General features: G+C 44.3%; 1 protein-coding gene across 3 annotated transcripts in view; it reads left to right on the plus strand.

Annotated features, from left to right (window-relative positions):
- The first annotated feature begins 4,439 nt into the window (after nucleotides 1-4,439).
- The window catches only part of LOC115404997 (zinc finger E-box-binding homeobox 1-like), a 60,529-nt gene continuing 43,876 nt past the window's right edge, over nucleotides 4,440-21,092 (plus strand). For 2 of the 3 annotated variants that reach the window (XM_030114379.1, XM_030114380.1), the window contains exon 1: nucleotides 4,440-4,535. In XM_030114379.1, the coding sequence (XP_029970239.1) occupies nucleotides 4,478-4,535 (58 nt within the window). In that variant the 5' untranslated portion in view covers nucleotides 4,440-4,477. Of the gene's footprint in view, nucleotides 4,536-5,087; nucleotides 5,162-21,092 lie in introns of those variants that run through there. The other variant, XM_030114377.1, reaches the window with a different exon arrangement.

Genomic DNA, 21,092 nt, shown 5'->3' on the forward strand with positions numbered 1-21,092 from the left:
ATATCAGCTTGTATAAAATAAAATATTGTGATAAATCAATGTTTCAGTATAGCCTTTTTTATGTGCTTGAATAACAAAATCAAATTTAGTTTCTTTTTCAGGCATGTTGTATTGTGCATAATGGATCAGTCACATTACTGGGACACTAAGAGGCAAGGCTGATAATGTCATTAGTGACATCTGTGCTATTCCCAGTGTGACACGTCAAAATGATTTCTGCAAAAAGGCTCATTATTACCACCCAGCATAATTCAGCGATGGCCAATTTAGCAAAATAGAGCTGAGCAAGGCACCAAAACAACAAGCTAATACGAGTAAGTGTGCATTCAGAGGGTGAAAATAACAATCACCATCATATGATATAATACCTCTGAGTCACACAATACATTTCCTGACTGCTCAAGCTGATTTTTAACATGGGAAAAAGCTAGAAAAAGTGAAAAAAAACCCATCATAATTTATCAATATATTCATTTATTGATAACAACAGTGCCATCCATCCATCCATCCATCCATTTTCTACCGCTTATCATGGGGGCAGCAGTCCAAGCAGAGATGCCCGAGCTTCCCTATCCCCAGACACTTCCTCCAGCTCTTCTGGGAGGATCCAAAGCGCTCCCAGGCCAGCCATGAGACATCCAGTGTGTCCTGGGTCTTCTCCAGGGCCTCCTTCCGGTGGGACATCCCCGGAACACCTCCCCAGGGAGGCGTCCATGCAGGAGGCATCCTGAACAGATGGCTGAGCCACCTCAGCTAGCTCCTCTCGATATGGAGGAGTAGTGGCTCTACTCCGAGCTCCTCCCTGGTGACTGAGCTCCTCACCGTATCTCTAAGGGGGCGCCCAGCCGCCCTATGGAGGAACTCATTTCGACCGAAAAGTACATCATATTAAAAATCCTTTTATATCTGGGACTGAAAATAACACCATTGTGTGCCATTTATTTTCAATTAAATCAGTTGGAAGGTGTGAAACTGATCAAAATTGCACATACTAACCACTTTAATGAAATAATATTGTGAACTGACATCTGTGAGGGGAAATACATATGAATGTTGACGTACAAAATTCATGTTAAGCATGTCATCAACTGGTCTCTGTAGTACTGTGATTTAATATACGAGCTTTTCAAGATTCTCTCTGCTGTTGTCATTTGGGGTTCTTTCTGGAGACGTTTAGAACTATTAATACTGTTTCTCTTCATTTCACAGATTAATAAATGTAAGTGAAATAGTAACAGCACTGTGGATTAGGATAGGTGTTTCTCTGCGGCAGCATTTCAACAATAAAGACTTTCCCTGCACGTGTTTTCCTTTTCCTATAAAACCAACATAATCCTCTTCGTGTTTCCTCCATGGTGTCGGGCAGCCTCCGAACAATACGCATAATCTCACACTTTCTGTTCCCCTGTTAAGCCTCTGCAGTCTAATTTCATCCCTCCCCTCGTCCTCCAAACGGCGTCAGGACATCCGCAGGAGTCTCGCCGGCTCAGAGGCTGCCGGTGTTCGGCAGCACCTGGTATGTCTGAGCAGGAAACCCGATCGTCCGCAGGTACAAGAATAGCTCGACTGGACCTTAAAGGCCGCGCCTGTGACCTCCTGTGAACTGTCATTGAACTGATCCTTCCCCTGGACAGAGACCTGCTCACTGCATGCGTGTTGTGTCTAATCTGGGACTTTCTCCACCGATTGCTTCTCTTTGTGATTGCTGCTTAATGACGTCTTTCTCATATTGAGGTGACACACAAGGTCACCGATGAGAAACAGTGAACAAGCCCTGTCTCCAGTTCAGCTAAACTCGTGTTTGACTACTTTATGAATGAACAGAGACAGGAGACGCTTCTGGGGAACATTTGAAAAGAAGTGGTTCATGAGAGATGATGCATTGAGTTAAACCACAAGACAATCTGCTCTTGTTTCACTTTCTTTGATTGTGGATCAGAAACAAGGCAAAAAATAACACAAACTGCAAAAAAAAAAAAAAAACAACAAACAACCAAAAGGTACAGCAGAGTTGAATGATTATTAATAGGAGTTTATATTCTTTAAATGTATAACTACACATTGACTTCTTTTTATTCTCTGTTCTACTCTGTGTGGAGTCATGCTAGAAAGAAACTCTCTGGAATTAATGAAGTATTCCTGTTCTATTCTATAATTACAGATTTCTAATATTACATGTTTTGTACCAAAAGAATGTAACTCAATCAATCAATTCAGTCCACCAGTGTAAAACTTTCTCCTCGCAGCAGAGTCCCATGCATGTGAGACTTCATGGCATCCATCAATCCATCCATCCATCCATCCATCCATCCTCTAACCGTTTCATCCAACTCAGGTTCAGTCCCAGCAAGCAACATTCAAAGAGTGGATCGCCTGTCCCCCACTGGGCAAACACACACACACACACACACACACACACACACACACACACACACACACACACACACACACACACACACACAAACACACACACACACACACACACACACACACACACACACACACACAGACACTCACACTCACCCCTACAGACCGGCGTCTACACAGCAACTGTGTATTGCACAACTGTTAAATCACTAAAAGTGCAGGTGCTGTTTAAAAATACTCAAGATAAAATGCAAAGTAGGCTGCTGTTCTCAAAAAGGGTACCACTTTATTACTGGATGTTTTATTGACTGTCAGCAGAAAGCTTTTCATTCAGTTTCAAAGCACTATCCTCACACAGCATAGAAAACTAGAAATGAACTGCTTATAAGATACAGATGAAATGTATGAATATAAATTCAGGTTGTTGCACCAAACGCTTAATGAAGCGGACATGGAGTAAACTGTAATTAAGTATGAGTAAAATGACAAATTGGTTGAAAAGTTTTCCAAAAATACAAGTTCGATACAGTAATGTGAGTATACGTTCTGGAACTTCCACTTCTAGGCATGTTGTATTTACAGGCTGGTGTTTTAATTTACATACTGGTGAAAAATAACACAAAAATGTTATTACGGTAAAGTATGTATCCATAATTTGTCATTTGTACTACTGTTTGTGTCATTGCTTATACATTGGCAAAAAAGAAAAAAGTACTTACAAATAAAAAAGTACCCAAAGTACTTTCACTCAGTATTGATATTCATGTTTTGGGGAAAACGTCGTCATTAAAAATATTTTTGCCAAGAAATATTACTTTGTTAAAGCACTATGTGTATTTTTATTCTAAATTTCAGTCCTATATGTTTTAATTTACATATTGAGAAAAATGATGCCAATATTTGTAATTCACATATTGACATCTTGCTTCACTCACACACATAGTAGAGAAGCTAATCACATAAAACAAACAAACAAACAAACATACAAACAAACAAACACTACTCCATTACGGTACTGTGTGTATTTTCATTATTTGATTTCACTCCTGGCTGCAGTTTTTTTTCACATATTCCAGAAAAAAATACTGATAACATATCAAATAATTACATATAGCTGTTTTTATTCATGTGTTGAGGAAAGCATACCCAGAAATAATTCTTCATTAATCTAACATGTGCATTTTCATTTAATATTTTCAGTCCTGATTAAGGGTTTTTTTTTCACATGTGGGGAAGTAGCTAATAAAAGTGATATTATCTAAATTATTGCTTCAATAAGGTACTGTGTATTTAATTTGTGCATTTATTCTCTTTAATTTCATTTCTTTACATATGAGGGGTGTCATAAAAGTATGAGCTTTTGCAGTTAACATATTTTTAAATGTTGCTATTTTTATTTTTTATACATTTTTTATTTTTTAAAATATTTATTTTTATTTATATTGTAGAAAAAAAGTGAAAAAGCCATATTTTCCTAAAATACTACTTCAATGAAGTACTGTGTGCGTTTAAAGTGATTAATGTTACTCTTGGTTGTGTTTTTATTGACATATTGGGGGAAATAATGATCAATAAAAGTAATATTACCCTAAATACTTCTTCATTATGCCAATTTTTACATTTTTATCCCCTCATTTCAATGCTGCCTGTTTATATTTACATATAGGGGAGAAATGGTCATAAAAGACACAAGTCTATATTCGTATTTAGCCACATCATATGTAAATCTGCACACTGCACGTGTACACGTGTGTTTACAGTAAACAAAACACCGCCTCATCAGAGTAACGGGACTGAGTGTGTGACCCGTTACCTTCGTTACTCCTCCCGGCTGTGGCAGCAGCAGGACCCCAGTGAACGCGCGCCAGTGCGCGCCCTCGTGCGCCCACGTGCGTCCGGGAGGAGGGGCCTCACGCGCGGAGGTGTTTGAGAAGGTGATGCCGTAAAAGCGGCCAGTGTGTCGCAAACCAGGTGTTTTCTGCGGTGCGCGGATGGGAGGGGTGAGGAGGGAGGAGGAGGGAGGAGGGGTGAGGCGGAGGAGGAGGAGGAGGAGGGAGGAGGGAGGAGGAGGTGACTCGCTTCAGCGTTTCAGACTCTCAGCGAGAGGATCATGGCGGATGGCCCCAGGTGTAAGCGCAGAAAACAGGCGAACCCGAAGAGGAGCAGCGGTAAGTCCCAACTCCTCCGCGGCGGGCGCGGGGCGACCCGGCCCGGCCGCCGGAGAGCTTTCCACCCGGCTAAACTCCTCCAGGGGACTTTTGGGAGCGAGTTGGGGCGCAGCGGCGTGAGTTTGAGCGGTGTACCGTTATACCTGGCTGGCGTCTCTCTCCGCCTGGCGGTGCATGGGGCCGCCGGACGGAGCGGACCGTTATCCGCCCGCTAGAATAACCCGAGGAGCCCCGCTCCTGGACGGATTTCACACTTTAGCACACTTTCCCCGCACTTTTCTCCACTTTTCCCCGCAAACAGCAACACTTGGCGACAGGTTCGCACAACAACGTGGCCCGCTTGTGTTTTTTTTTTTTTTTTTCTTAGGGCGAGGTTTAGTTTGGTGCTAACGGACGGAGCGGATCCCCTGATTATTATTCCAGATTATTTGTTTTGGTGGCCTCGTGGTTGACATTGGGTTGTTGTCGTTGAGTGGGTGGGATTTTTTTTTCTTTTTCTTTTCTTTTTTTCCTCTTTTTGGTCCAGTTCTCTGGTCCAGGGGATGGCACAGGCATGGGATGTTTATTTTATCTCCACTCTTCCCCTCCCTGCTACAACTGCAACACCACATGTTCCCTTAGTGGAGGTAAGCGTTGAAATTGTCTTATTTATTCTCTGAAAAGTGGATTTTTCTAGCGATTCATCTTCTTGTGCGCTGCTTTCTCTTTAATAATCCAACATTTATAGTCATTTTTTGCTCTCCGATTGTGTCGCAAAGTGCGTTTTGCACCTGCGACGCGTGTGTCTTTTGCGTATTTTCACTTTCTTTTTGACTTTATTCAGATTTTATGTAATTGCTGGAATAATCCCGTTAGTATATGAGGTATAAAAAGACCGTGGATGTATGTGGGTGTAATAACTTTAAATTTAGACAAGCCTTTTGAGCCACCGTCTCTCATTGGCCGGTGCCTTACCTGTGCTCTCCCCCTCACACATCCCGTCAGCCAATAAAAAAAGTAAACCTGTAAATATATATATTTTTATGAGGCTCGATGCGTGTGTGAGCCGAGGGGCTGGAAAGCACCTTTTTTCCCCCCTCTCTCCTCCTGCTGACGACACGACGGTGACTCTGTGCGCCATCATCATCATCCTCATCATCACCATCATCACCATGTTTACCTGAACGCGGATAACGGGGCTGACAAATGGCCTAGAAATAAACACAAATAACACCTGCGGCTCTCGACCCGTTTACACGGAACCGGAATCTGCTTTCTTGAAGCCTCTGCGCGTCGTGAGGAGGCAGGAAAACCGCTCCAAATGTCAACTTGTGCAGGTAGAGGTGGATTTTTTTATTTTTTTTTTTTGGAGTAATGTTCTTTCTAGTTTCTCACGGTGTGCCGTGGATGCTCGCTTCTCTTCATTCTCGCGGGATTTATCTCATCCATTTCTGACCCACTTGTGCGGGCTGTTTTTACGCGTGTTTTCGTGGCTCGGTTGATCGAGCGCAGCCCTGCAGCTTCTCGGTGCGCGTGTGTGTATATACGCGTGTGTGTGTGTGTGTGCGTCCTGCAAAGAGATCCGTGCATAAGGTGGTTCTGCCCCCATTATTTATCCTCACACACACACACACACACACACATACACACACGCCGTGTGCACCGACTGCGCTTAAACCCACTCGTGTCCATCCATTGTGTTGTTCGTTATACAATTTCCTGAGCCGTGAGGGGAATGGCGGTCAGTAGCATCACCGCAGTGAAGGCGGGGTTGCTGCTTTTTTCCTGGACCGGAGACAGCCAGGTATACGCGCAAGGTGATGCAACACCTATGAAGGTGTATGATCGCCGATCTTTGCAGCGCTGCGATCGCCGCGCACAGGGCAGATTCTGCGAGAAAAAAAAAAAAAAAAACGCCTCCAGTCCGCCTCGTCTCATCGCAGTGTCCCTTTAATTTAATGCCTTAAAGAAATCCTAGGATGTGAAAGGTGCGCATCCTTTGACAATCAAGATGGCAAAAAGGTGTTTGTGAATCAGTGCGCAGCAGCTTTTGCTGCTCTGCACTCGCCCCTCTCTCCATGCTGCTTCTTCCATTTGCATTTCTATAAATTACTTTGAATCTCCTTCACATCCTTTCATTTTAATGTTCTGGGCATTAGCATGTGCTAATGTACCATGACCTCCAGACAGACATCGGCATGATGAGGCAAGCAGCTGCTGATATTGTCAGAAACGCTTTCATTTTGACCTTGTAATCCCTTTAACAGTTCACAAGCTCACATTACTTACATAACCTATTAACGTATCTACTCATCAGAGTAGGAATAAACTCAATTAGAAAGTGAGCAAATGGACTGGAGATGTGTTCACCTGATATTACTGGCTGGAAATGACGTTCTAGTGTGATTGCACACCGGACAACATTATGGGGGCAAGTGTTTTATTTTTCTTGAGACGTTTTGGCATTGGGATCTCCATAAATGTCGCTGCAATACATGAACACAACTCACACTGTACTGGGACTTGAAATCTGCATCCCCTACACTAACAATCAACACCTTACCTGATGATCTACTATTCATAGGATCCATTCACACCACACAGTGTGTGTTAACAGCACAACGAGTGAACATTCTCATTTTATTAGCATTCAGTAGACCCACCATTTACCTTCTAATTAGCTACACTACATTTTAAAAAGGTCTTTAATATTTAGTCTTGTCTGACATTGTTACTAAGTGTTAATTTAAGGTATCTGTTTCTGGAGTGTTGAGCTGTAGTGAAACCACACGTGCAGAGAACAATATGCTATAAAACACAGAGAATGCCAAGTACACAGACATTCATGTGGCTGGATGACCAAATTGGATTACTATTACAGGTGTTTCTCATCTGGAGAGAAACACCTCTTGTCACCTGGCGATCGTGACATTCTCAAGGCCGCCATTGTTGTTATTGTCCGTCTCCTCTCACACGCGGCTCCAAACACTGTTGTCATGTAAACGGCGCCTTGCTCACGTGAATGAGAGTCCTAATATTTTTATTCATCATTTAATCAGGTCTCTAAACTTCAAGAACTCTGTGTCTAGAAGAGACTGACAGCTGCGATATTAAAGCCAACACTGCATTACTTTTCCTTTGTTTTGAAGGACAAGCTCGCACCTGTTATTTCCTTTTCTTCGGCTCAGACTTGCAGTGCGACGCTTATCAAGCCTCACTTTGCTCAGTCCTGATTCGCTGAACCTGAACTGTTAACCAGAACATTAGCAGAGCCAATGGAGCAGGTAATCCGTTACCACCGCTGGTTAAGGAGACACTTCATAACAGCTCTGCTTTCAGACCATGTAATTGAAGCTAATCATTGACTGTTTGCTTTGGTAGCTTCTGTCCAGATTTAATGAGTTAGAAGCGCACTGGAAAGGAGAGAGAGTGCTTAGTTTGTAAGTCACTTTTATAAAAGCAAGATGCATTTATGAAAATCCACAACGTCGGCAAGAGTTCAGACAAACTTGCAGGTGTGTGCACCGTCACATTCTGCTATCTAACGTTTCTATCAGAGAACAAAAATCTTTCAAACAGGCCAACCCGAACCTGCCTGCTGTTGGCAAAGGGCTGGTTTTGCTCCAGCTCACTACATAAATTATTTCCCATCAGGCAGCAACTGTAAACATTATGGAAGCTCAGCAGAGACCCGGAGCAGACCCTTTTCCCTCTTTTATACATCAGTGCGACGTAACAAATGCGACTCCCAATAATGGAATAAGTTGTTGGAGCATGGCCAGCGCATAATATCCGTGTGCAGTACAGATATCGCGTGGTAAAAATAGCCGAGCTGGCAGTGTGATGTTAGCTTCACCAGCTCCACCACACGGTGTGCAGCTCTACTGTAAATGGCAGGTGTGGGCCCTCGAGCGTCCGTCACCCAGTGAATTTTAAGTACTCCATGTTTGTGTGTGTACCAGTGCACTCTCAGCTGGGCTGTAATCTAACACTGCAATTTAGAGACTACAGGAATGCAGGCTGGTGTTAACATACCTTGACAGGATAAACACAGCGGCCTACTCCCAGGCCTGGACCGGTCCTACGCCGGAGCCAGCCAGGTCTCGGCCTTCACCGTCCTCTGTCTGTTTCGGTTTTGTTTGGGATCCCTTTTTTGTTTTGAGAGTTGATGCTGAGCTAAGAAATGCTTTTCTGTGTCATAAATTTGTAATGATGCTCAGGACAAGGTTTATTTAAAAGACAGATGTGCATTTGGTAAAATCAGAGACAGTACTTCCACCGGAGGAGCTTTCAGGGATTCTTCTCACTCTGCTGGTTAGTGGTTAGTGGTCTGTGTTTCAAACTTTTGAATAATAATGCTGTGATTTGATGGTTTGGCCCCATTTCAAGTGAAAATACCTAATTTTTCTTCTGACAAGTTTTGTGTTCACACAGCATTGATGTCCGTTTACACGGAAACAGCAGGAACACTGAGAACGGAGCAGTTAGCATGCCATGCCACGAGTTGGCGCTGTTGGGTGTTGGTGCTACACATGTCTGCAGAGAACAAAAAGCTGTAAACATTGACCATGGGAATACATGGACATTGGGTTGGACAGACTCAACTGTAACAATTACCAGTTCCATTAGAATATGGAAACATTTTTCCAAAAGTTGTGTTTTCAGTGGCTTATAGCGTTGTTTTCATGTAAACAGAAACCCAGAACGTAGCGTTAGTTTTGTTTATTTGAAACGAGGCCTCAGATGAGTACAATTCAGTGTGTTTATTCAAAAACTGTTCTACACTTCTAATGCCGTGAGTTGTGGTTTCTTTGCTTTGCATCATCTTATAAGCACCATGACCTCTGACAGTCTGCGTTAAAGCCATCTATGACTTCCTGCAATTTAATTCTCAGAAGCGGCACTTAGCGCTGGATTTATTGAAAGGATCGCCCCTTGAAATGTAACAGCGCATTTTCAAGGGTCCCAGAAAAGCACCTCTGACCGCGCACCGTCTTCCTGTCAGAGGAGGGTTAGATATAAAAGCTGCCTCAGGTTTTCAAGGCCTGTTTTGTCTCCATGTATGAGTGAGCCCTGTCCTCGAGGTCACCCTAAGGTGGAGGAGTCACGTGAGCGTCCCGGCCGCTGAGGTAATATTTAGCATTGTGTTGCAGCTGATTTGGCTCGCCATCACCTGGATTCACCCCAGCACTCACGAGATTAGTCTGTCAAATAATTGATGTTATCGTGCTTTAGGATTGCATTTGGGAAACGTAGTTAAACACAATCCAGCTTGTTATTGTGGCATTACTGTGGATTTCTCCCTCATGTTATTTGGAGGACTAGTGTTTTTCAGTTTGATGTGACTGGAGTGCTGGATAAATATTTATTTACACGTCCACCTTTGCTGGCTGTGAGGTAGAGGGGGGAAATGGTTCAACGGGTATTAGAGGTGTCTGTGGTCAACAGTAGCTGTTAACTGATCCATGGCTGGTGATCAGTCATGTTACTTTCTCCTTGTGTTAAAAGGCCTGAGGCCGCGCGTGTGTGTGTGTGTGTGAGAGAGAGAGAGTGTGTGTTTCCCTTGCACAAATGGGCCTGTGGAATGACAAAGCACTCCAGGATGTCTTTACCAAGTCAGCATTAACCCCTCCCCGTCGCCTTTTACGGTCCTGAGGGGGAGGTGCGTCAGGCCGACTGATGCTGCTGCTGCTGCTTCCCTGTGACTAATTGGGTGGTGTGTGTTTATGTATGTGTGTGTGTGTGTGTGTGTGTGTGTGTGTGTGTGTGTGTGTGTGTGTGTGTGTGTGTTGCATCGTGCGCTAGCATCAAGGTGGGAAACTGCTACTTTCCTCCGGGCTTTGCATAACAACACAGGCCTGCTTGTGTGGATTTACATGCATTAGCGCGGTCCCTGCCCGGGGAAAAATCAGCCGCTCGCTCCGACGCTGTTGCGCTTCAGTTAGATGACACCGCCTGATAAAGGCACCTTGACAGATCAGCCATGCAAAGTTGAAGCAGATGACTCAATACTGAACAACAGATACATATACAACAGGCCACATGGGTTAAGGCAATATAAACCCCCAAGTTAACCAGAGTGATGTGTGAGAATTTTTACTGCGCAGAAACTTGCTATAAATCTGTATACAGTAGTTATGAAAAGTTGAAACGAATTAGATAAATGATGCATAAAAATACAAATGTAAAAGTACATTTTAATGAAACCTTCTGGTGTAAAATTGAGTCAAAAGTCACCTAATAAAACTTTTCCTATAACTGCTGCATTATGCAGGTTTTTACAACTCATGGTTTTAAGGCTAATGCTAGTGAGTTAGCTTTCAGATAGCTCAGTGTTTTTTGTGTCTGTTATTGTTTAAAAAAAAAAAAAAAAAAAAATCAATATTTTCTTTGAAATTACTGTACTTTGCTTGGTGGTTTTGGCGGGCCGGGTTTGAGTCTCTTGCAGGCCGCTTTTGGCCCACGGGCCTTATGTTTGACACCCCTGACTGAAATAGCGATCAGGATTTACATATCAGCCGTTGATGTCCTCTGTCGGGAGTTTAGAGCCGCTACAATAAGAATCACGTATTCCGACAACAGCACGAGTCCGATGACAGATTACTGAAAACATTCCCCGGTGCAGACGTGTCTTCCGTCATACAGGTTTAATTTGTCCTCACGCTTCAAGTACACTCAATGTGAGACATATTTTTAGTCAAGGAGAAAGGGAATGGTGCTCTGCCTTCTGATTTAGAGTGAAACTGAGAGCAACTAAATGTGTCATTGGGATCGCACTGCACTAAGTTGTCTAAATAAATAAGAAGGCTGCATCCACCCACCCTCCCTCCCTCCCTCCCTCCTGTGTCCTCTGCTGGGAGGTCAGAGGTCAGTGGAGCGGCCCTGAAGCCGCAGAAGGCACATGAGTGCGCTTGTGCTGAGGAGCTGAATGGGGATGCTCAGTTTTATTGTTGGTTTTGATCTGCTTTGCATAGGGAAGTATTCAAGGGGGATTTGATATTAATAGCTGGTTTGTTTCAAAACAACAGGCTGAATTAAACTGAATATCTTTACGTGGTTCTAGTGTGTTTGTATGGTAGAATGCCGGTATAGGGTTAAAGGCCGGACTGGTAAAATAGTGCCATAATAACCTTTAAATTACAATTTTAAAGTGTTTTTTTTTTGTGTGTGGTGCAAATTATATGTGATGAAAATGTCAATAATTTCTCTGAATCAAACAAATACTCCTAGTAATGACTTCAGCTTTAATAAAGCTAATTTTAATCCCCAAAATAACTTCTATAACTGTTGCATTAGGCATGTTTTTTTGAAACTCCCCTGATGACTTAGCTTTGAGGCTAATGCTAGCTTGTAGCTTTGAATGCAGCGTATCTCAGTCTTGTGTTTGTTACTCTTTAAAAAATGTGTTAAAACAGTCAGTGTTTGCTTTGAAGTTCTTACCTTGGACGTGGTGGTTTGACTTTGGTGCTTCTTGTGGCCTGGTTTTGGCACATGAGCCTTAGGTTTGACATCCCTTAGTTTTCACACAATGCAGAGTTTCACTTTTACTGTAGTTTGGCAGTATAATCTTTTCACACGTTCGGTTTCCAGGCTGCAGAAGTGTAATTAAAAAAAAAAAAAAAAAAAGTGATGAAGTTTAAATGCCAAACAATATGTTGTCTTATGCTAAAGAGCTCAGAAGGATTCAGGTTTTTCCTCTCTCAACAGTATGCCACCTTGAATCAAAATAAGATTATCCTGAATCCAAATCCGGCTCTGAACTGACAATGCTGTAACAAATTGATGCCATGAAGACAAAGTTTGCTGAGCGCCACCTACGCCGTCGACAAAAAAAAAAAAAAAAAAAAAAAAAAACGAATGTGGAACCAGAACTGAAATTTACCTCCAGCGCCGACGCAAAATCTGAGAGGAACTGCCAAACTCATGTTTTCTTTAAGGTGGCCTAGCCCATTTCCACAAGTAACCTGCTTTGCCGGCTGCCTTTCATCATCCACATCCAGCCACCTGAATATTCATACGGCTCCCCGAGCAGCTAAAACTTTAATCTGCACCGAGGTGGGGAGGCAGATCTGTGGAGAACAGACCCCGGTTCTCCTGCTGCAGTTGACCAAGTGTGTGAGAAGATGCTAAATATTTCAAACACACACACACACGCACAAAACAAAAAAAAAAAGAAAAAAAAAAAAGAAAAGCTAATTTGTGAGTTTGTGGGATTGTGCACGAGTGTGCACGGGGTTTGTGTGTGTCTCAAAAGAAAAGAGTCCCATTCAGAGTCCTGTGAGAGAGGGAGAGGGGGAGCGCTCTTTCACACTCTGCCGGTGGGAAACTCCTCTCCCTCTCCTTTGGTGGTGCTACAATTTGCATACCCTGCCATCGTCTATTCTCCCCTCTTTCTCTCCAGCTGGCTGAGAAGTAGAACAGAGTCTGAGGCGAGCCGGCCCGGAGCTGCCGGGCGCCTCCAGGCACGCAGCAGAGGGTGCTGTACGGCAGAGGGCCGGCGCAGTCGTAAAACCTCCTGCGTGCCGGTTCATTGAAGTCTGAAGCAGCCGCCTGTGATAGGACACTCACTTTGATTTGCCTCCATTTAAAATTGGGACACATCTCAAAGGTAAACCCAAAGAAACAGGTGTAGGGGAAGCTGACACGGGAAGAGAGAAGGAGGGACGAAAGTGAGAAGTGGAAAAGAACAGCGAAACAAAACAGCGGAGACCACCTTAAGATTTCAATTTGAACCTTTTATTCACCGCCTTCTTCACCGAAGAAGCCAATAGGATGCTGTCAGTTCAGGGCATCTATTTTAGAAACAAGAAAAGTCTACAGTTACAATAACTAGTCAAAAAAAATCAAGTCATTTTATAAGTGTAGCTGTAGGCAGAATGATTCTGTGAGGCCTGCAGATGTGCTGGTTTAAATCCAGATTAGGATTATTACTGATCTTAGTTCAGCAGATTCACTGAGATGTTCACAGTGTGACTGTGGTTTTCAGTTCAAGTCCGTTCAATTCAATGTTTATTGTGAAATGCTCAGAAAAAACATGCCTCGTGTGTACAGTGAAATTCTTTCTCTGCCGTCCACAGAGAGCGCCTGCAGTAAAAATAGCATGTGAAGGAAAACAGTGCAAGAAAAGCAACAACTCTGAGCAATAGACTAATACATGAAATGCAGTTCCTTTTGCCATTTTTATTTTTGTTTCGACTCGTCAGTGTCTTTCCACAGGAAACTAATTATGTTTCAGTAATAACATCTTTAGTCCACTATGTCGTCTTCTTGCATCACAAAATGCTTTGTTGTAGTTGGATTTTTCCAACCTATTTGTGGCTGATTGAAGCTTAATAAACAGACAAAACAGCGGTAAGATGTAAATCTCCAGTCGGAGCAGAGGAGGCAGCCCTTCCAGCAGCCTTATTGGTCTCAGAAAGCATAAATCATGAGTTGGACGGTCGGGTTGGGGGGGGCGGACTCTCTAAAGACGCCCCTGAGACTTCAGAGGGTACAGCAGCAGCAGGACAGGTGGGAGTGGAATAGATAATTAGATAAGAGGCACTGTGGAGTGATTTATCGCCCCCTCCCTCCCTCAAGCATCACAGCCTTTCTTCTGTTACAAACACACATTTGTGGTGAAGACTACAAGGGCCGTTTTTCATTTTAGGCACAGGTTTGGATCCTCTTTAATTGTTTTTGTTTACTTCTTGAGCCATCACATGGTACTTTGTGTGCTTTGTGCTTTCTACTGTATGAAATCTTTTTGTTATTATTCATGTGTGTTTTTGTCAGGTTAGAGTTGATTCAGAATGTTAAAACAATCATAGTAATGGAAAACAGACTCACTGGTTGCTCGCCACGTCTTCTTCTTTACCTTTGCCACTGATCTCTCTATCACAATCACACTGTTTACAGAGGTGACGACCTGCTGCCACTCACCTGTTTTACTTTTAGTAGCGATACCATAACTGTGACTACTGAAAAATTTCATTTTCCCAGCCTCCAGTTGCCCCATGACTGTTTTTCTCTCCGCAGAATTCATTTTTGTCGTCTTCTCTGCCGTGTTTGAGCATAAAATACCATCGATCAGCAGGCTGGTTTATATGCAAAAATATTAGATATAGCCTACATATTTAGATAGAAGATAAGTAGATACATAACTCTAAGATTGAATCTCTTGGTTTGTTTCAAACGGTTGGACTGCAGTTCTCTAGAGTGCTGGGATGTTAGAGGTGTTTGTCTTTGCTTTCCTTGGCCGCCATGCTGGACAGACAGAGGCTGAAATCTCCAACATGAAACAGAGGATTTGATTATAAGCCGAGTAGAGATGTGCTGTGTGGATTCTCCCCGTGTCTTCTCACCCGCCCTGCGTCCTGCGGCTTTGATTTGTAGCGTGCCGGGTGGGCGCCGTGATGTATGTTGCTTGTAAAAAAAAAAAAAAAAAAAGTGAACAACAGAAGGGAGACGGAGTGGAAGACACCTCGGTTGTTAACAGAACACTGCAGGTCCGTTCGGATCTGTAAAGCCCTCAGCGTGGATGTAGACCTGCTTGTTGCTGGAAAAAAACTTGAAGCTCTACCCTCTTTTTTAAAATCACGCAAAATTCAGGGTCGAATGAAAGAAGGAGCCTGAGTGGCTGAAAGAAAGGGAGTGTTGTTATTGAATTACAGGTGATGGCTGCTAATTGGGCTCTCCAGAGATGTGTGTGTGTGTGTGTGTGTGTGTGTGTGTGTGTGTGTGTGTGTGTGTGTATACACTTGGTGTGAGAGTGTGTAAGGCTCCAGGGATGCAGAGCTGATGAAGCTGTTAGGGTAAAGTGCGGGGCCCCAGCGCACCGCCTGAGTGTTGTGCTTCAGAGGCTGTCCTGTCCCTGCGGAGGAGCGCTAATGGAGGCCACCAGGCCCTGATGAATTACAGCCAGACTGGATGGATGGAGGGACGGCGGAGCCGGAGGTGGGGGGAGCTCCTGTAATCGAGGCGGCTTGCCGGGCGAGGAGAGCGATCGGGCTTTTTTGATGAGCCGAAGGCATGAGGCAACACGTTTTTACCGAAGCTGTGACAATAAGCGCATTAGCACTCCGCCGTGGTTTCTGGCACGGCGTTCACAGAGGCCGAAAGTCACACTGTACCACCGCGGTACATGCTATTCCGACAACACTGACTAAGCTTATGGCCGATCCAGAAGATCCAAACAAGTGTGATCTTTGACGGCAGGTCTCTGGGAAAACTGCGTTGCCAACTCAGTGTTTCTTGTTTACTGTGGAACGAGCTGTAAACAACAGTCACACTGAAGTATTTATCAGTCAACACAAAAAGCCTTAAAAACAATTGAAACATGCCCTCTTCAGCGTTTTTCTCAGTTTTTCCATCATGAGGATGGACAGATGTTTCAGGAGAACGAGGGAGGAATGGAAAAAAAAGATCATAACTGTGGTTTAAGTTTCAGAAAAAGAAGCCGAGTTTTGAAAATAATGTCCCGTCACCACACAGAGAACAAATGCTAAACATTCAGAGTGGTGTTTGTTATTGAAAATCTCATGGACAGCAGGGTTTTGCTGCATGAAGGTGCAGTGGTCTTTCTGTGCAGTTTCCATGTTGTACCTGTGAGTTTTCCACAGGTAGTTCCTCTCACAGCCCAAAGGCTTTGACAATGCTCCAGTTTTAAACGATCGACCATGATCAGTGAATTATGTTGTCTGAATGTGGAATAATGGGCAGAGTTCTGAGTATTTAGTTGCGCTTTTGTAGTTGCTGTCGCATCCAGCCAGCTGCTTCCTTGTAATAGTTTTTCTCTTTGGTGCTGAGCATTCAGGATATAGGACACTCAGTCTTCTGCGCCGCCTCTGAGAAAACCACCGTACTTATCCACTTAGATTTTCTCTGATCAAAGCAGTTTTGGCATCGGCGTTGCCTCTGTGGCTTGATTGCTGAAGTGTCAGCTGCTCAGTGTACCAGAGATGTGCGCTGCCGACTGCGGAGCCGCTCTCATCTCTTTGTTTGTGTGTTTTTGTGTGGCTGTCATTTCCTCTGCCATCGCTGACAAACACCTGTGGGAGACGGTCAGAGCGTTTTCGTCCGGATTGTCATCAGAGACATCCCTGGCGTCGTGTGTTTCTGTCGACGGAGTGGAAAATTTCAAAACTCAAAAAGGAAAACGAAGAGAAAACAGTTGAAACTGAGCACATTATTTTAACTTTCAAATGTTTTTTTTTCTGACTTACTAATTTAACTTTCAAGTTATTCTAGAAAAGGCCAAAAATATTCCATGGCTGTGTGTCTGCCATCCAGCAGAGCAGGTGTATCAGGCTTTCTGCACCATTACAAGTCTCATGAACACCACCTGACACCGTCGGCGTGGCCAGGCATCGATATGGAACTCTCCTCCCCCGGCACTGCAGCTCTTCAGCACAATTATATTAAACCACACTTTAGCAGCAGGAAGGCAACACCCTTAGCCAGGACCTCCTTACAGACCCGACTGCTCTGAACTCACACACTTTCTGTCAGTCTGTGTTTTACGAATGGAAATTTGAGCTGAATCATACGTGAATAAATTTAATCTTAGCGGTGGAAGTGGATTCTCCTCTAGAGCGATGCCGGACGAATGTCCACTGCTACATGTGCCCGTTTAAGCAGTCTGATGGGAATAACATACAGCCGCAATTTAATGGAAATAAACAGCTTGAAGCAGTCCGAGGTGATGTGAATCTGAACACCCCTGTTTCTCTGTTTTCTCTGTTGTGGGAACGCGAGCAGGTTAATGGCCTCAGAGTTGTAATTATAAACATTTGTCCTGCCCGGGCTGCGTGCAGATCCATCTCCGCAGCCTTCGCCTCTTTGCTACCTCGCCTGGATGACATTTCAGTGGGCCGGTGATCTGAACGTGCTTGACATTTTGTTAAACTGCATTCGGAAGGTCCTGCCTGTCCCCGTGTTTTCCTTCCCCTCCATTGTGTGCCTGGGTAAACACGCACACACATACACTCACACACACACACACACACACACACACACACACACGGAGCAGCTCTATCCTCACATGCTGCCTATACATCGAGGGAGTTTGCTTTGTACGGCTTAGGATTATGTCTTTGTCTTTCATGCCTGCCTCGCTCACAGCTGCCTTGAGTCGTTTATTTTTGTGATGTTTTTTTTCCCCCCGAACGCACCTGTAAAAGAAAAAGTAGGGTAGCATCTCATTCTGCTGTCTGAACGGGGCACAGCTTTCACAGGCTGGAGCAGGGAGGGTCTCCTTCCTGTACGCTGGCATTAGGTGAAGCGCGGCGCCTTCATGACTGTTTAAAGCCTTTTCACCTACGTTAATAGAATGGAAAACCCCGTGTACATGAGGTTTTCAAGAGAAAACGCAAAGCGTTGATTGCGTTTTTGGGTCTGTTTACACGACAACAGAGATGGGAGCCAGTGAAAACAGAACTTTTGGAAAATGACATTGCTGTGTGAAATTGCAATCTTTCTGACATGAAAATGTTAAAATGATGCATTCTCACCTGGAATTGTTGTGTAAACCGGCTTGAAATGTATGAAGGTTTAAACTGGCACCAAGTCTTTTTTAAATCAGGCCTGCAGTTTGAGCCTTGTGTTGAACTGTCGGTCCAACGGCTGAAAGCATATGGAGACCATCACGCCCGCTCCCCCCATGGCTCTGTTTCTCTGACACTCAGACTTTAAGCGTTGCCAACTCTGTGGTGACCGGGCACAGGCTCATCTCCCAGCGTGACGGCCTCCTCGAAGCGAGCTAGCTCCCCGTCCAGCGTCCAGACGGCAGCGGCTGGTTTCCATTTAGCGAGGACAGAACCGCCGTGCCAGCCGAGGGTACGAGCCAGAGCGCTGCCTGCGGACCTCGCCACGGCTACTGCCAACTCCTGACATACAGTAGATGGGAGGTATTGCACGGGCGGTGCCAAAAATGCAGTGGTCTGATTGAGGAATATGATGTAAGTCGGTGGGACGGTGTGAAGTGGCCTGCTGGATGGAGAGGATGGAGATATTGTTAGTGGGGAAAGGAGGAGGGGGGGGAAGCAGCTCTGTCCATTCTCCATCTGTGTTCTGATTATGAAATTAGTCCTGCTGGCTGGATGTTCAGGCTCTTTTATAAGGGCTTAATCTGTCAGGAACGGGCCACTGTTCAACAATACTGATGGATTAGTACAGTAATATATATATGTGGTAATAACACATTCTGATTGGGTTATTTGGATTTAATCAGTCACTGACAATTATGTTATTTCATGATGTTTCAGTTTAATGTTCTGCCCTGTATGTAATCGTAATTAAATCTGGTCGACTTACAAGGCGCCGCACTCTCATTGAAACTTGCTCATTTCAAAAACCTTTTCAACGCCGACCGCTCGTGCTGTAGAGGCGGCGAAATGAAGAGATGTAATGAGTCTGGATGGCCTCACCGCAACAGCTTTGACTTTTAAATCTGTTGATTGAGTTAAATGTTAACCTTAGTGCAAATGCATACAACTTTATGGCTTTTTAAAGTAATAATTCCCTAAATTTTGATGCAGAATTTCCATTTAAAGATCCACAAATAGTCATACTCTCGATTGTTGCCTTCTTTTAAAGCAGCCCAGACAAACTGTTTTCAGAAAAAGTGAAAGTCTGTCCATATTATTTGCTCATTTTTACATAATTTCTGTGTAACACATTGGTTAGCGATAGTTGCTTCGTCTCTGCCTCTGATTGGCTCGTCAGTCCTCACGCTGCACGGTGAACACATTAACCAATCAGATCAGCCAATACAGCGATTACCAGCCAATCAGTGGCAGAGTAGGGTGGGTCATGCATGGTTTCATCATCCTAGGAAAAAAAAAATAGGCAATCTGGTTTGTAGATATTACTGAGTGGTGCATTATGGGGGATTTGGAAGTGCGTATGCATATACTGTGGACTACACCACTGCTCATAGTTCAACTCGGTTCTCCCAGACATTTAAGGTCAGCAGTGTGATCCGTTAGCATCTCTTGGCCTGTTCAGCAGCGTGTTGACCCTGCAGTTCAGGACCGTGCTGCTGGAAGCCTGCTAAGTGTTCAGTTTAATGTCAATTCGCCTTGTGAAGCATCGCTCTGATACAGAAATCGCTTTCGGGGATACACATTTTCCCCACAGGCTAGCTTGTGTTGCAGAGACAGCTATCTAACACAGCTCAGCACACACACACACACACACACACACACACACACACACACACACACGTCATGCTTTACATGGCACCGCTCGGCTCCTGCCGAAGCTAAGCGGCTCTTTGTAACCGGCGAAAGTCGACAGCTCTCCGACCTATTTCCCAAGGAATTTTCTGCCAGCGAGGTAGCGCGTGTGATGTGAATAATAAGCAGGTGAGGACCGGAGGAAGACGTGGGGCGAGCTGGCAGGGAGCGCCAGATGACCAGAGGAGTGCAGCAGCACCTGCTGGGCCTGAACCAGGCCCACAGGTAGAGTTAATGGGGAGGTGGAAAAGTTTTTTTTCCTCTTAAAACTCAATGACCAGTGGAAAGAAAGACTTAAAGTTTCGAGCGGTTTTTTTCATGCATGTAGTTTTTTATTGTGTAGCTGACATTTATTGATCGGCTGTGTGATTCGCTGCATGTTTCTGCATTAGCTTCTAACCTCATCATAGTAACATGTCCTTTGTCTGGCCTCTAATAGCCGTTTCTCTCGGCCCTGCACTTCAGCTTCTCCCATTAGTTTTCAGGTTTATTATATTGCTAATGTTTTTAATGCCGAAGCAGGTAGCACTAAATGTGAATGGAAACCTAATAGGTGAAGTTGAGTGGCATTTTCAGAGCGATAACCCCCGCGGTCTTGAGAATAAAGGTCAGCGGAGGCTATTAACATGTAAAGTAGGAACCAGGAGAAGTCAAGTGTTTCTTTCGAGTTTGTTTTCGCCCTTTTTAGGAGTCCGGCGGTGTTTTATGGCTTTTCCAGACAGCGTCAGAGGGGTCTTCTCTCACTGCTCTGATTCGGGTTTGACACAGATGAAAGAAGGTGTGATGGAGAGGATATTAACCTTGTTGCACCTACCGAAGATCCTCCCACCCCCACTCACAGTGTGGACTGGCAGTAAAGATGGAAGGCGGAAGAAACAGGGGGGTGGGGCCTCGTGTTAAAGGTCAAAAGGGAGTACTGCAGGGACAGTATGCATCAGTCCAGCAAGCCACGCGGACTTATTTATTGTTTTCTTTTTTGTTTTAATGGCCTAATCTAGCCACTTGATTGATACGGGTTGGACGATCCTTCCTCTGGATGGGGGTCACAGGTCAGATTCAGCTGACTAACAGCCTCTCTGGAAGGTGACGGGGATTTTCTTCGAGTGGGCTTTAGCTGAAGCGAAACCGGCCTGTGTCTGTTGAAGAGGCACCTCTTATCAACATAACGTCAGTCTATTGTCTGTTCAACCCCTGCTGGCTTTTTCTAAGTGGGCCTGAAAGCAAACAGTTTATCATCCTATCCAGACATTCTCTTGACAGAGTGCGGGAGTAACCGTTTCAAGAGGAATCCCTGAAATTGCTGCTTTATTAGGATCAGACACAAACAAATATTCATGATATATGGCTTCATTATACATCAAGA

Source organism: Salarias fasciatus, chromosome 18 (assembly GCF_902148845.1).
Source record: "Salarias fasciatus chromosome 18, fSalaFa1.1, whole genome shotgun sequence".
NCBI lineage: Eukaryota > Metazoa > Chordata > Actinopteri > Blenniiformes > Blenniidae > Salarias > Salarias fasciatus.